This window comes from Talpa occidentalis, unplaced genomic scaffold (genome assembly GCF_014898055.3).
Source record: "Talpa occidentalis isolate TD23 unplaced genomic scaffold, MPIMG_talOcc4v2.1 talOcc4.5, whole genome shotgun sequence".
Taxonomy (NCBI): Eukaryota; Metazoa; Chordata; class Mammalia; order Eulipotyphla; family Talpidae; genus Talpa; species Talpa occidentalis.
Genome location: NW_023604861.1, coordinates 84,056,182 through 84,071,490, shown reverse-complemented (window position 1 = coordinate 84,071,490; position 15,309 = coordinate 84,056,182). Strand labels below are relative to the sequence as shown.

Below are 15,309 nucleotides of genomic sequence, written 5' to 3'. Positions count from 1 at the left end.
CATATGGTTTCACTTATAGCAGGAAAATAGGGTAACCAAATAAGATATCAGTGTAAAAAAGTAATAACAGTACAAAACACAACAAAGCAAAAACAGACAATTATAAATCAGAGACATACTGCAGAGGAGGAGGCGGGAGAGGGATCAGAGGGAGGAAGGGAGAAGCACAGGGAACTGAGGTGATGGTGCACGGATGCATTGGTGAAGGAAACTCTATGGGGACTACACTTGAGAGGGTGGGGGGAAGCAAATAATGTTTAAAAATGAACAGTGATGTAAAAAATAAAAAAAAAAATTAGTTAATTATAAAAAAACCCCCACAAGCCATGGCTTTGTTCAAAAAAAAAAAAATTCAGGTAGTTTTTAATGTACCTGACCTTGTGTGCGTGTGGGCGTGCATGTGCGTGCACTAGTATGCAGAGCCCGATCAGGCCATTTTATGGACCTCTTATTTCTAGGACTTCGTTGTTAAACTTCTGGCTAGTTCTCCAATTTGCACTTTGTCCCAACCCCAAACTAACTTAAGGCTAGTAAAACTAGAAGCTTTCCCTATTTTTTTTTAAATCGAGTTTGCAGCTTTTACTAACACCGCCACTCAGTACAGATTTTTTTTTTTGCCCACTGCTCCAAATCATGTCAGCCCTCATGGCAAGGAGCTGCTGATTCTCATGACAAGTCATAACCCATGAGGGAGGGGGATGATAGAGGGGGAGAGGCGGGTGGAGGTAGCTGTGGGCAAGAACACCGCAGAGTACCACTGTTCAGCATTTTTCTTGAGTAAACACTTCTCAATTTGTTGTTCTCCTTTGAGAACAGAGCCCTGAAATGGTTGTTTTGGATAGTTTTATGTAGTTTTGTTTTTTCGTTAGAAGATTTTCTAAGCTCTCCCTGTGCCATAGTTGTTAGTCCAGCCTTTGCTACTTCATTTTATAGTATGGTTTATTTATTTATTTTGAATGGAAGTAATCATTTTTAATTTCCTTTTATTTATTATGTAATGCATTTCACTGGAAGATTTTCTGGGTTTTCTGTTTTCTTGGCATAAAATCTTTTTTGATTATTATTTTCTAAGCTTCAATGCATGTTGATTTTTGATAACTGAGTATTTTTCCATAGATGTTTTTACTAAAACTTAATATAGAATTTGTCTTAATGTACACTGACAACTAATTCAAGCTAGAAATTTTGCCTAAGGTGTATATCTATATCTGTATCTATATCTATATATCTATATCTATCTATCTATCTATCTATCTATCTATCTATCTATCTATCTATCTATCTATATATATCTGTGACCATAAAGAAGACTGAATTTAGCTAAAGGTGATACAATTCCTTTTATAGGCATTATCCTGCACTGAAAACTCTGGAACATCTAGAGCATACCTATCTGCCTCAAGTTAGCCACTATCGGTTCTGCAAGGTGATGGTGGACAACATCCCAAAGCTTCGAGAAGAAATTAAGGATGTTTCTATGTCAGATCTGAAGGACTTTCTGGAGAGTATCCGCAAACATTCAGACAAAATTGGAGAGACTGCCATGAAGCAAGTAGGTCTTGGGTTTATGATAGGTTTGCCAATTACTTTGCAGGTATTCTATTAAACACAGGTTTCTTTTTGCTAAGTGTCTTACTTTTTTCTTGTCATTTAGGAAAGTCCATCTTTATGCAAATGCATGATTAAATAATATGTTTTATTTTCTTAACAGAACAATAAATTATTTCTAGTATATTGTTTTGCTGTCGGTGGTCAGTAAATACTGATCTACCGTGATAGTTTAAAGATTTATTTATTTATTTATTTATAGAAGCACTGTGTACAGTCAGAAGCTCGGGAGGGTGAGAGAATTCACCAGAGCCAGAGCGGGGAGCAGAGCAGGCAGAAGGACCAAAGTACACTGCTGAGGGGAGCAGCGGGCGGCAGGAGAGGTCTGCGTGCCATGTGGGACCCTCCTCCGGTGGCCTGGGAGCAGCCGGGGATCGAACCTGCGCTGCAGAGGCCGTGGGCAGCTTCACAATCCAGCGCTCAACCACTGTGCCACCGGGGAGGCCCTCTACCGTGATAGTTTATATTGGAATTTTGAGGAAGTTTTTCTTATTTTTTGATTACTTTCTTTGATTTGGATATGATTTAAAGCCCAAGATTTAAGAAAGTTCTCTTTTAAATTATTGATCTAAATTGGGCTTTAGGTATATTGGCTTGACTTTTTACTGTGCAAGCAAGATGTCATGTTACAGATGAATATTTTTGTAATTGTTATTTGATATTATTGGGTGTCAATGAAAAAAGGCCTTTTGGGAAGTGTTATAAATTATGATCACAAAAAGGAATTCATTTGCAGCTTATATATCAATAATTATGTTAGCAGTATTTAGATTATTTTCTTTTAGTATCTTCTTCTCTAAGTCACTGAAGCCACAAAGAACATTTGGATTTCTTTTGTCACTGTAAATAATAAGAGCAGTATGATTTGCAGTGCTACTTGTTCTTTTGAAATTTAAGTCACATTGGTTTTATTAAAATATCTTAGTATACCTTATGATGTAGCCTACAACAATAAATAGAAGATTCAGTTGTTTATGGAAAATGTTTTTTTATTTTGGTTTTATAAACAACTGTGTTCTTGAATAAGTCATTTGTAGTTCTTAACTTTGTGAGGCAGAAGGGAATAGGTCATATTTTGTGTCATATTTCTAGTCTCATTTAACTTTGATATTCTTCTTTTAGATGTCTGTTTTATTCTGCAAAAGAGATAAACTAGTAACCTTTTCCGAAGGGAAGGCAGATATTTTCCCCTTTCTTCTTTCTAATTTTGATTGCATTATACTTTATAAAATAAAAAATTTAAAACTAGTTGATTATAAACTTGATAGTGATAATCATGGTTTTTTTTTTGTAGTGAAGAAACAAAATTAATCTTGAAAGTATACCTTTGTATAGTTAGGTTTATGTTTTAAATACAGGAATGAAGATATCTTGTAAGATATGTCTTATGGTTGACTAATTTTTCCTAAACTTTCAAAATGTAGGAGATTATAGTACAAAGCCTCAGTGATGTTTCCTTTTTTAAAGTTGTTTTTTCTAGGCCTCTACTTGAGAAATTAACTTTATTTCCTTTTTGGTGAAAAAGAGGGTTCTATGAACTATGTTATTGTTTTATTTAATGTGAGACTATCTGGCCTCACTTCTTAATTATCTGAGGAAATTAAGGCCACAGTGGGGAGTGACTTGTTTAAGTTCAGACTACATTTAAAGGTCAGGTAGAATTCAGGTTAGATTGAGGTGACTATCTATTATTTTGCAATTAATCTATTTACGTTATTAAGTGTTTGCTATCTGTTTCTTTTTAAATTTATTTATGCATACAAGAGCTGGGATACAGGCCAGCGGTATGTGGGGTGAGAGGATTCACCAGAGACAGAGCAGGGAACAGAACAGGCAGATCAACTGAAGTACACTGCTGAGGGGAGCAGCGGGCGAGTCAGGAGAGGTCTGCTGCATCATGTGGTTTAGCTCCCTGGCCTGGGATCAAACTCGAGCTGTAGTGGCTGTTGATAGCTTCATAGTGCTGAGACTTAACCCCTTGCACCACCAGGGAGGCACAAGCCATCTTTTTGTCATATAAAAACATAGTGAAGAAATCTTTGTGAATTTGGGCCTTAATTAGCTGATAACCCTTCATTCCTCCTATTTAAATTTTCATTTCAACTGTAACTCTTATTTTATGTATTATCTTGTGATTTCATATATATAAGATCCTTAGAAAAATTCCTCATATAAAATAAAGGTACTTACACCTTTAAAAGTCTTCTGTAGTATCAAAAATATGAGGAAGGTAGGAGGGAGAGAAACTAGAATGTGTGTTATACATAGAAGGTGTTGAACAAATATTTGTTGGAATTCATGTATCTTGGTAAAGAAGGAGAGGAATAGTTTTTCACTTAGGTTAAGTCCAAAATGGTGTTTCTGACTTGTGATGGTTTTCTTTACAATGATGATTAGGATTTTTTCATTCTGTGACTCTGCTATCTTTAATATAGCCTGGAATTTTGTTGTACAGGGTGACAGACCAAAGATTATTGCATTTGGGAAGATTTTTAAGGGCTAGGTATGGACATGGCATGTTATTAACTCTACTCACATATTACTGGTCAGAACTTAGTAACATGGCCCTACCAACCTACAGGAGAGACTGGGAAGTGGAACCTTACTCTGTTCCTAGGAGGAGAAAGAAACAGGCTTTGTGAATAGTCTCTGACACAGTCTACCCTTCTGGTTATCAAATATCTTTCAACTCTTCTTCTCATACATAGAACACACTTGCTCCTTTCTGAAGGGAGGCAACTCATTTTCCCATCTAGTCATACATCTCAAAAGTTTAGTATCTTGAGCACTCTTCATCCAACCCATGTATGTGTTTTCATGGACTGCTGATCAGAAATTAATACAACAAATTGTCTGCACCTGTGTCATCCCCCACCCTCTCCATATCACAATGTACTATGAAGAAACTAGAATTAGAATAGCTGCAAACAAAACTTCATTTAAAAAAGGGAAGAATGGGAGATACAGAGTATTTCTTGCTCTATAGCCTGTTATCTAATTCTTTTGGGCAGGCATTACGAAATCCTGCTGCCTGGGTAGTAGCGGAACGTCCTTGCTTAGATGGTCACTCTCTAGAAGGAACTCTTTCGCTTATTGTTATCCTGGGCTTCAAGGCCTACATTTTTGGATTTCTTCTATTCCCTATTATTTCAGTTTGCAAGTTAGGAAACTCTTTTCTGCTCATGCCTTTTATGTAGTGTCTTGATAAAAGCAGAAAGTAAATGCCTGTATGTACCTTACTATAAGCTCAGCAGGTGTGCTTTTTGATTTATTATAGATTTCAGTTTTACCAATGATTAGCCAGTGTTACGGGACGCTTCCGACTTCTGCCTGTTAAATACATATTCATGCTGCCTGCTGCCTGCCTGCTACACCAGTGATATTTATTTAGCTTTTGTTGTTATGGCAGCACCATTCTTCCACCACCAGTTTCTATTTTTCTTAAATAATGCTGCCAGCTATTATGATTCAGCTCTAGAATATCACCATAGGTGTTTATTTTTTGCTCACATAAAGTCCAAAAACATATTCCTCTGGGTTGGCTCTTCTACAAGTGATTGTTAAAAGGGATATAGAAGGGCTCTACCACCTCAACATGTGATTTCCAGGGTTATAGAAGTAGAGAAAAGAGTAAATAATGCCTAGAGGTGTTTTATGGACTAGGTTTGTAAGTTAAACATTATTTCTACTAATATTACTTTGACCATTGCTTACACATGGTTAAGTGAGGCTTTTAAATATAGTCTTAACTTTGTGACCAGGAGGAAGAGGAAAGGAGTTTGTTGATTAGTTAGCTAGTCTCTGGTACAACCTGCTATCATATATCCTAGAAAAAAATACGTTTTCCAAGTCTCTTGCCTTTTATACCACAATTTTATCCCTGACATTTTCCTACCATATGCTTGTTTTCTGACTTCTAATTCAAATTTTAGTAATGCCCATGCCCATTGTCAGTACTTTATCATATTTTAGTAATGTCCATGTCCATTGTTATTACTTTATCATTATTGTAGTTCAGTCATGTTTGGCTATAAAGAATTTGTTACTGTTTTAAAAAAAATTTAGTAGCTTTCTTCAGAATCATATGAGAAAACAGGTTTGAAAGTCTTATTTAATATTGGTAGTTGGCTTGGACTCTTCTAGAAATTATGTTGATAACTATGCTTTTTCTCGGTGGCCATCTCCCCTTCCCTTCTTCCATTTTCTATATCCTAAATGGCTTGAGGGATCTATGGGGGTGCTTGGTCCTTGGTACTGTGAAATGATGGAGGTAGTTAATAGGTTCACTTCACTTTGGGATACACCAACCAAAGCAAACTCTATAACAAGTTCTTCACAATAATTAAATTTTAATTAGAAAATTGGGCTCCAAACTTTTACCTGAGATTATAATTTCAAACTGTTGTCCAGTTTTATCAAAAGATACCAGGCAAAAAGTGATATTTGCAGATGATCTGAGGATATATAGTTTTTTCATTTCTCTGTATTCAAGGTGTTTTATTGTCTCTGCATAAATTTTTATCATTAGGAAGCTCATGCTCTAATTGCATAAGTTAGGCAGAATTTTAAGATGGCCTCTAGGATTCCTACCTCATGATTTATGACATCTGATCAAAAGCTCCTCCCCTTGAATGTTTGGTCCTAAGGCAATCAGGTGAGCACCTTTAAAAGATGTCTGGAAGTCAGATATAGAAGTTAGAGAAATTCAAAGCTATAGCAGATGTTCTGCTGTTGACCTTGAAGAAACAGACTCTCACATTTTAGAAAGGGCCATGTGACAGAGAATTGCAGGCAGCTTTGAGTTGCTTAGAGCTATCCCTCACTGATAGCCAATAAGCAAGTTGGGACCTGAGTATACAATCACAAGGAACTGAATCCTGCCAACAATGTGAATGAACTTGGAAGAGGATCCTGAGCTCCAGATGAGATTGCAGCCCTGACTCACACATGATTTCAGACTGGTGAAACCTGGAGCAGAAGCAGCAAAAACATGTTGAACTCCTGACCCATGGAATCTCTGAGATAATAATTGTACGTAATTCTAAGCTGCTAAGTTTGTTGGATTTTGTTACACAGCAGTAGAAGACTAGTACATTCTGTTATTTTGGTTTAAAATAGAAATACTTTTTACTAAACAGTACTTTTTTTTTTTTAAAAGATTTATTTATTTATGCATACAAGAGCTGGGGTACAGGCCAGAGGTGGGGGGCTGAGAGGATTCACCAGAGAGAGTGGGGAACAGAACAGGAAGATTTACTGAAATACACTGCTGAGGGGAGCAGTGGGCAAGTCAGGATAGATCTGCTGCACCATGTGGGTAACTCCCTGGCCAGGGATCAAACTCATCCTGCAGTGGCTGCAGATAGCTTCAGAGGTTGCTTCTTAACCCCTTGCACCACCAGGAAGGCTCCAACAGTACATTTATATTTTGCCTTTGGATCTAAGAAACAATGCCATGATGTCATTTAAAATGGGGTCCAGTTAAAATTTTGTGAGTCTTCTCCCTGTCTTCATAAACCTAGGAAACTGCAGAAAAATGAGAAAATAGTGCTTCCAAAATACCATGTATGTCTTATTTTGGAATTACTTTAGCTTGAAGTGATTTTATAAAAGTCCCTAAAGAAGTTCTTTGTTAATTGTCTACTGTTTTCTAGTTTCCTTTTGAAATTGATTTCTGCAATTCACTTGTTATGGAATTGATTTGTGCAGGAGGGAAGTTCTGTATTTCTTATTTTGATTAGCTTGCCTTAGGCTTTGTGGGGCTAAATAACATTTGCAATGTAAACATTCTTGGCTAGATTGATTTCTGTGTGAGGCCCTTCAACACAGGCAAGGATTTATTTACTTTTAAAATTCTACCTTTGCTTTGCCAAATTATATGGGTTATAGAACTGATGCTTAGGAAAGGAACTAGTTGCCCATAAAAGAAATGGAAGGCTCCCGGGCATTCTTCCTTTAGTGACTGGTTTTGTAAAAACTGACCCTTCGGTGAGATTAGTTGCCATCAAAGTTCTTTCAACTCTTGACTTTTTGATTAAATCTTTGCTGGAGCAAAATGTACTTTTATTTATTGTAAAGGACATCTTTTGACTTGATCTGGCACAGTACTACCAACTGAATTGAGATAGGCTGTGTGATGACTGCCAAGCAAAAACATTATTGCTGTTAAAACCTCTTTTGTGCTAGACACTATACAAAACTTCCACAGCATGTGATCTTTGGAGTTAAAGAAGTTGTTGTTAAGTTGGCATGGCATTCCTAGAATTGCTTTATATTTTCTTCTTGACTTTGGGATTTATTGATTTGTATTCTTTTACTCCTTGCTTTTTGTCAAGGTGGATGGCCTGGGGCTAACATAGGGGAAATGTGAAAGCTATTACATAGGGATTCATGAAGTAGGCAACTAGCAGAATAGTAGAATGGTAGACTGAAGAAGATGAGGGTTACTTTACTGTTAAGTAATAAGGTAGTTAACAGAATAGACTTTGACATTTGGGTTAGATTCCTAGTTTGCTATTTGCAAACTGTATGTTTTTTTTATTTTAGCATTTATCATTTTTTAATTGTTAGACAATATTTGCTTTCCCCCACCCCCTCAGATTGAGTCCCCAGCAAACTGCATGATATTGAGCAAATTGCTGAACATTATAACTCTCTAAAGTTAGAATTTTAATCTGCTTTTCAATGATGTGAAAACATTTAGGAAAATCAAGTACTTAGCTCAATCCCAGGTATTTAATAAATGCTGAATTAAAAAAAAAGATTATCTTAGACATCTGATGAATGGTGAATGTGAATAGACAAGGAGAAGAAGATAACTACAAAAGTTAAACTTGGTACATGAAATACATGTTTAGTTCCTAAAATTCAATTTCTTCTGGCAATTTTTATCCTTGCATTAGATAGCATTTTTTTTTAAAAAAAGATTTATTTATTTATTTATACAAGAACCAGGGTACAGGCCAGATGCATAGGAGGGTGAGAGTGTTCACCAGCGACAGAGTGGGGAACAGAACAGGCAGACTGATGAAATATACTGCTGAGGGGAGCAGCGGGTGCGACACAAGAGGTATGCAGCACCATGTGGGATCCTCGCAGGCTGGCTGGGATCAAACCGGTGCTGCAGAGGCTGCGGACAGCTTCACAGCACAGCGCTCAACAGCCTGCGCCACCAGGGGAGGCCCTAGATAGCATTTTTAAACAATGTACTTTTGCTTGCCTTAAAAAATTGTTTCTATTATGTATACTTGCAAAATATTTCAACCTGATTTCAGTTAAAAACACATGTTAGATGACTATTAAGCTTGAAAGGTCAATATTCCTTTATGGGTATTGAAAGAAATTTATTCCTTAAATATAACTTGAAGACAATATTGTAGGTTGGTTTTTGAACTTTCTGTTCCTCAGAATAAAAAGGAAATTACATTGTGTATATACATAATGTATGTATATATTATATAGTGTAAATATTATAATAAGTATAATATTTATTTGTTTTGTCTAGGAAAAGAAAACCAGCTTATTAGGAGAAATTTATTAGGAGAAATTTTCCTTTCATTAACTTGAGAAAATTGTCATTTAATCTCAGTCTAGTTTGTGAACATAGCTTATTGGTGTGCTGATCCTAAAATAGACTGTTGCTTAGAAAATCTAGATGAAGGGCAGTTATTACAATACTTATACCATCTCTTTTATATATATATATATATATATATATATATATATATATATACACATGTATAAGTTATTTTAGTCATATTGAGATTAAAAATTTTAGAGAGGCATGGCTTGTACTAAAGAGTAGTGGTACTTAATTTAAAACAATGTGGTATCACAAGAACAAACTGCAGGTGTAACAGAAAATAAGTACAGAAATTCACCCAAATATATAAAAAAAATTAGTAAGTGATAAAGGTGGTATTCTGTAAGAGGCACAGACCATACAAATTAGCATCACACCATATAGATATGAAGTATGTGAGACAGAAAAGTCAGCCTAGGGGATGGGAACATTATTTTTCTGCCATCCTGTGGAGGGATCTGATGGGTTCAGTGTTGTTGTACCCATCACAGGACATGTCTCAGTTATAAGGAAGTGGGGAAAAGTAAAGAGAACATATAATTAACTGTATTCTAACTCTATCCTTGGTGATTAGAGAAATTATTTGGCAAAGGAAATTTTTTATCAGATCATTCATATCAGCTAAAGAAGCAGTAGTATTCAGATGCACTAACTCAATCTTAGTGAGCCACCTCATTACTAAACTATGAGAAAGGGAAAGCTAGAACCCTCTGAAGTAACATCATAACAGTGGGAGAACTTCATTAATGCGATTGTTGCTTTAGTTATGTTTCCAACCAGTCTGGTCTCTGTAAAGACAGAGTTATTATTTTCATCTTTATACCTTTAGCACCTTACTAGCATAGCATTTGGTGACAGTAAATAGTTAATAAATCAATTAATGACTATTCAGTGTGTATTTAATTAAATTTAACTTATTCATACCTCTTTGAGGAAAAGCCAGCTTTTTTATGTTCTAAGGTATATACTCTTAGTCTCCAGTTACATTCTCATTCACATATGTGAAAATATATAAAACTATCTTTTGGATAAATTTTGACCCTCTCTGAAAGTACTGTGGAGGTACTAAGAAGTGATCAAATCAATTTATTGTTAAAAATGATGGATTAAATACAGATATGTATATCTTCTATCTTTCCAAACTCATAAAAATAAAAGGTAAGGGAATTAAAACAAAAATATGAGCTTCCAAACATAAAGAATACAATAGAGTACATGATAACATTTTTTTGAAAGCTGGAATGCAGAAAGATGTGTGTTAATTGTTCTAGAATATTTAAGGAAATTTAGTAATAGAAAAGTTTGAGAATAACCACATTTTTAGTGGTGTGCAGAAACCCCAATTTTAGAAATCATCAGCAACAGGCTCCTTTAGGAAAGAGGGTAAAGTTGGTGCCCAGACAAAAGCATTAGTTGAATGTCTATTTCAGAACCAGTTAGGCTTTTCCCCACCAGTGAACTACCCTATTCCAACTCCAGTAGAAGACTAGATGACAATAGGTTGAGAGTAGGAATCACAAACTGAAAACAGTGAAGGTTTATATACCATATATTGAGATCCATCCCCTTCCTCTCACAGCTCTCTTTCCTGATTTGGCTTTCACAACTCTTAGAAGCCAGACTTTATATCCTTCAGGTGTGAGATTAAGATAAGTCCTAAAGATATAGTCATATCTTTATGGCCTGAACAAAATAGACCTGAACAAAATAAATAAGTCAGTTCACGTTAAAGTCCACAGTTGATTCGACTGATAAACATGCACAGAACTTTCAATTAACTTTTTAGTTTCCCAATTTATAATATGAGCAGATTGTTAAGGATCATTAGATTTTTGAGAAAGCCTCTAACAAGAAAGTTAGACTTCAGAACAAAAACATATACAGAAGTGACATATACAGAAGAGACTGTGCAAGAAGAAGAAACCTAAAAGGTGAAACAAAACAAACTTGTATCAATAGCATTAAAGAGATAAGAAAAACAGGCTCAGAATGCTATATAAAAGGAGAAGTTCACAGAATAATAAGAATGTTTAGATGTTAAAAACATGATAGCAAAAACTACTTAAAAAAAGATGAAAATAAAAGTTGAGAGAATGATTTCACCAAGATAATGATATAGATCATTCTTGGCTTTACTTCCCTCTCAAGCAGAACAATTAACAACTATTCATGGATCAGACAACACCTAGAAAATCCTAGAATGCACACACAGACTAAGGCAGACTACATTAGAAGGGTTAGAGGAATAGCTCCCTGATAACCACATTGCCCTTTCCCAGAATGGCACAGTATCATGCTGAAAGATCTTCCCTGAGCCTATGGTTCCTCCAGGGGGAAAAGAGTGACATTCAGTGACATTCCTAAGCACTGTGGGTTGCTTTGTGGGAGTTCCTACTCTGGTTTTGTCCCATGAGGATAGCAGGGAAATCTGCAGGGCTAACTACTAGAATCAGATTGTGATGGAGAAGTGGCAAGGGGCTTTCAATAGCCAGCATTCAGATATTGGCAAACTGAGTTCCTGCCTGCAGAAGCCCAATAGTTGTCCCAACCAGTGGCTTTGCTCACATGTAGATCCAAGTCAGAGGCATAGTTTGACCAGGTAGCTTGGCAGGAGGCAAGTCTCCTTAATTTAGGTTCTCAAATGAGCAGTTTTCTCAGCCTTGGAGTCTGGTCTGCCTACATTGTGGTTGAAAAACTTAATCAAATCCCTATCTATTGTGGAATATGGCTGCTGATCCCAGTCCTCATCTGACAAAAATGTCTGGTGAGAACACCTGGAAACTACTATATAACCCAGCTTCTCTGGAGTCAAGAAGTGAGCAGGCAGAGTTGATTGCCCCTAGAGAAAAGCCAGTGACCCTGTTTGACCAGGTAACTTGGGGGTTGACTTGAGTCAGGATCACAAACAAAAGAGCTTTTGTGGTTTTGAGTTCCTTCTCTCACTCCATCTGGGCAGGAAAACTGATTTGTATCCCCACTTATTGTTGAATATAACTTTTATCCCACCCAACCAGGGAACTTTAATAGAGCACACAAGAAGCTGCAAGCCTGTCCAGTAGCCCTGCATCCAGTGACACTTGAGCAGAGAGCACAACCCACGACATTTCCCGTCTACAGAGTAAAACTGGTGACTTATCTGACTGGGTTATTCATTCCACACTTCTGCTTGATTTGTGTCGCCAAACAATGAGCTGTGCAGAATCTGGGTCCTATCTTGCTGCCCTATCAAGACGGGGAAGTTAATTTGCATTTCTTTCTGCTATTTAATATAATACCCAGACCCTTCTGTCCAGAAAGCCTGACCAGAGAATCCAGGCAACTGCATTGTATCTTACAGCTTCACTTGGGCAGGGAACCAAGCTAGCAGCCCTATCCAATTGTTCTCAGCTAATGACATGCCCCTCCCCTTCAACTTCCAATCTCAGAGCTTAAATACTTCCCTCAAAAGTATGCCCTGATAACTTGGCCCCACAGCCCAAGTATATTATTAGAGGACGCATTCAGAAATCCAAACTCAACTGTCAGATACCAACATAAGGAGTCATGTTTTGTGAAAAATCAGGTAAATGTGATATCACCAAAGGAAACTAGTAAAGTTTTAAGAACTTACCCTAAACAAAGAGATCTGTGACTTGTCTGAAAATAATTAAGAATAATCCTTTTAAAAGAAGTATAGTGATGTTCAAGAACACATAGAGGGATAACTAAATGAAATTAGGAAAACAATACATAAATAAAACAAGAAGTTCAAAGAAATGGGAAACATAAAAAAAGCAAATAGAAATTATACCTGAAAAATACAATAATGAAACTGAAGAATTAGAGAACTTCAAGGGCAGACTTGACTATGAAGAGGAAAGAATCAGAGACTTGGAAATAGGACAATTGACAGAGAAGTAGTACAATTGAAGTTACCCAGTAAAAGGAGCAAAAAGAACAAGAGATGAAAAGCAGTGAAGAAAGCCTATGGAATTTATGGGTCAAAATAAAAAGAGATAATATTTACCTTATGGGAATTCCCGAAAGAGAAGAGAAAGAGAATGGGACAGAAAGTATATGTAAAGCAATAATGACTGAAAACTTCCCAGACCCGGGGGGAGAAAAACACATGTAGATACAAGAGGCACAAAAGAACACAAATAGGATTACACAGAAAGAAATTATAGTTAAATTCTCAAAAAAAAAAAAAGACAGTTTTATAAATAGCAGAGAAAAATGAGAAATTACATACAAAGGAAATTTTATAATAGGTAGAATTTTCAGCAGAAACTTTTCAAGGCCAGAAGAGAATAGGATGCAATATTGAAAATACTGAAATAAAAAAAACATCAACCAAGAATACTACAGTCAGAAAAGACTTTCCTAAACGAAGTTTGAGAGAACCATGACCACTACACCTGCCTTACAAGAAATGCTAAAAGGAAGTTCTTTGAGTAGAAATGAAAGGACAGTGATTAACATAAAAACATTAGAAGGCAGTATATTGATAATGGTAAATATATAATCAAAAATATATAATATGGTAACAATGGTGTGTAATTCACTTACAACTATAGTGCGAAAGTTGACAAGCATGTGTAGTAAAGTAACCATAGCTACAATAATCTTTTAAACAGTATAAAAAATAAATAAATTGTAGTATCAATACCTAAAATGAGGAGCAGGAGAAGTAAGAGTATTAGGGAGTCCATTGAAGTCAAGTTATTAGTTTAAAATAGGGTGTTGTACTTCAAACTATACTACAAAGCCATAATCATCAAAACTGCATGGTATTGGAACAAGAACAGACATACAGACCAATGGAATCGAATAGAAAATCCAGAAATAAACCCACAGATTTATGGTCAACTAATCTTTGACAAAGGAGCAAAGACTATGCATTGGAGCAAAGAAAGTTTGTTCAATAAATGGTGCTGGGAAAACTGGGTTGCTACATGCAAAAGAATGAAGCTTGACCACTACCTCACACCATACACAAAAATCAACTCAAAATGGATTAAAGAACTAGACATAAGACCTGAAACCATAAAATACATAGAAGGAAATATAGGCGAAACACTACGTGATTTGCATATCAAAGACATCTTTACAGACACATCACCCAAAGCAGTGATAGTGAAGGCAAAGATAAACAGCTGGGACTACATCAAATTAAAGAGCTTCTGCACAGCAAAAGAGACAATAACAAAAACAAAGAGAAACCCCACCAACTGGGAGAACATTTTTGCACCCAACATTAATGATAAAGGACTGATCACAAAAATCTGCAAAGAGCTGATGAGACTCAGCAACAACAAAGAAAATAATCCAGTCAAAAAATGGGCAGAAGAGCTAAAAAGAAACTTCTCTGAAGAGGAAATGCAAATGGCCAACAGGCATATGAAAAAATGTTCAACATCACTGATCATCAGGGAAATGCAAATCAAAACTACCATGAGATACCATCTTACACCAGTGAGAATGGCACATATTAAAAAAACTAGCAACAACAAATGTTGGCGAGGGTGTGGAGAAAAAGGAACTCTTCTGCACTGTTGGTGGGAGTGCAAACTGGTCCAACCACTGTGGAGAGCTGTGTGGAGATTTCTGGACCTACTAAACATAGAGCTTCCATATGATCCAGCAATTCCACTCCTAGGTATTTACCCAAAGGACACAGAAACATCAATTCCAAAGAACACCTGCACCCCTATATTTATAGCAGCACTGTTTACAATAGCTAAGCTTTGGAAACAGCCCAAATGCCCAAAAATAGATGACTGGATCAAGAAGATGTGGTACATATATACCATGGAATATTACTCAGCATTCAAAAAAGATAAACACATGCAATTTGCAGCAACATGGATGGCGCTGGAAGGGATCATGCTCAGCGAAATAAGCCAAAAAGAAAAAGAAAAATACCGGATGGTCTCACTCATAGCAGGAATCTAGAAAACTTAAATAAGGGACCAGGAAAATGAATAACTATAAGAAAGTGAAAATCAAAATCAACAAAAAACTATGAACCAGAGACACTTTTAGGGGGGCGGGGGCGGGAGGGGAGGGATTGGGGTCAGAATGGGGGGCTGCAATTGTATGGGGAACATAAAAATAAAATTTATTATTTAAAAAAAATA

At 36.3% G+C, this 15,309-nt stretch overlaps 1 protein-coding gene across 4 annotated transcripts in view; it reads left to right on the top strand.

Moving 5' to 3' along the window:
* The window catches only part of EXOC6B (exocyst complex component 6B), a 586,102-nt gene that overhangs the window by 111,249 nt on the left and 459,544 nt on the right, over positions 1 to 15,309 (top strand). For all 4 annotated transcript variants that reach the window (XM_054701727.1, XM_054701728.1, XM_054701726.1 and 1 more), the window contains one exon: positions 1,348 to 1,552. In XM_054701727.1, the coding sequence (XP_054557702.1) occupies positions 1,348 to 1,552 (205 nt within the window). The remainder of the gene's footprint in view (positions 1 to 1,347; positions 1,553 to 15,309) is intronic.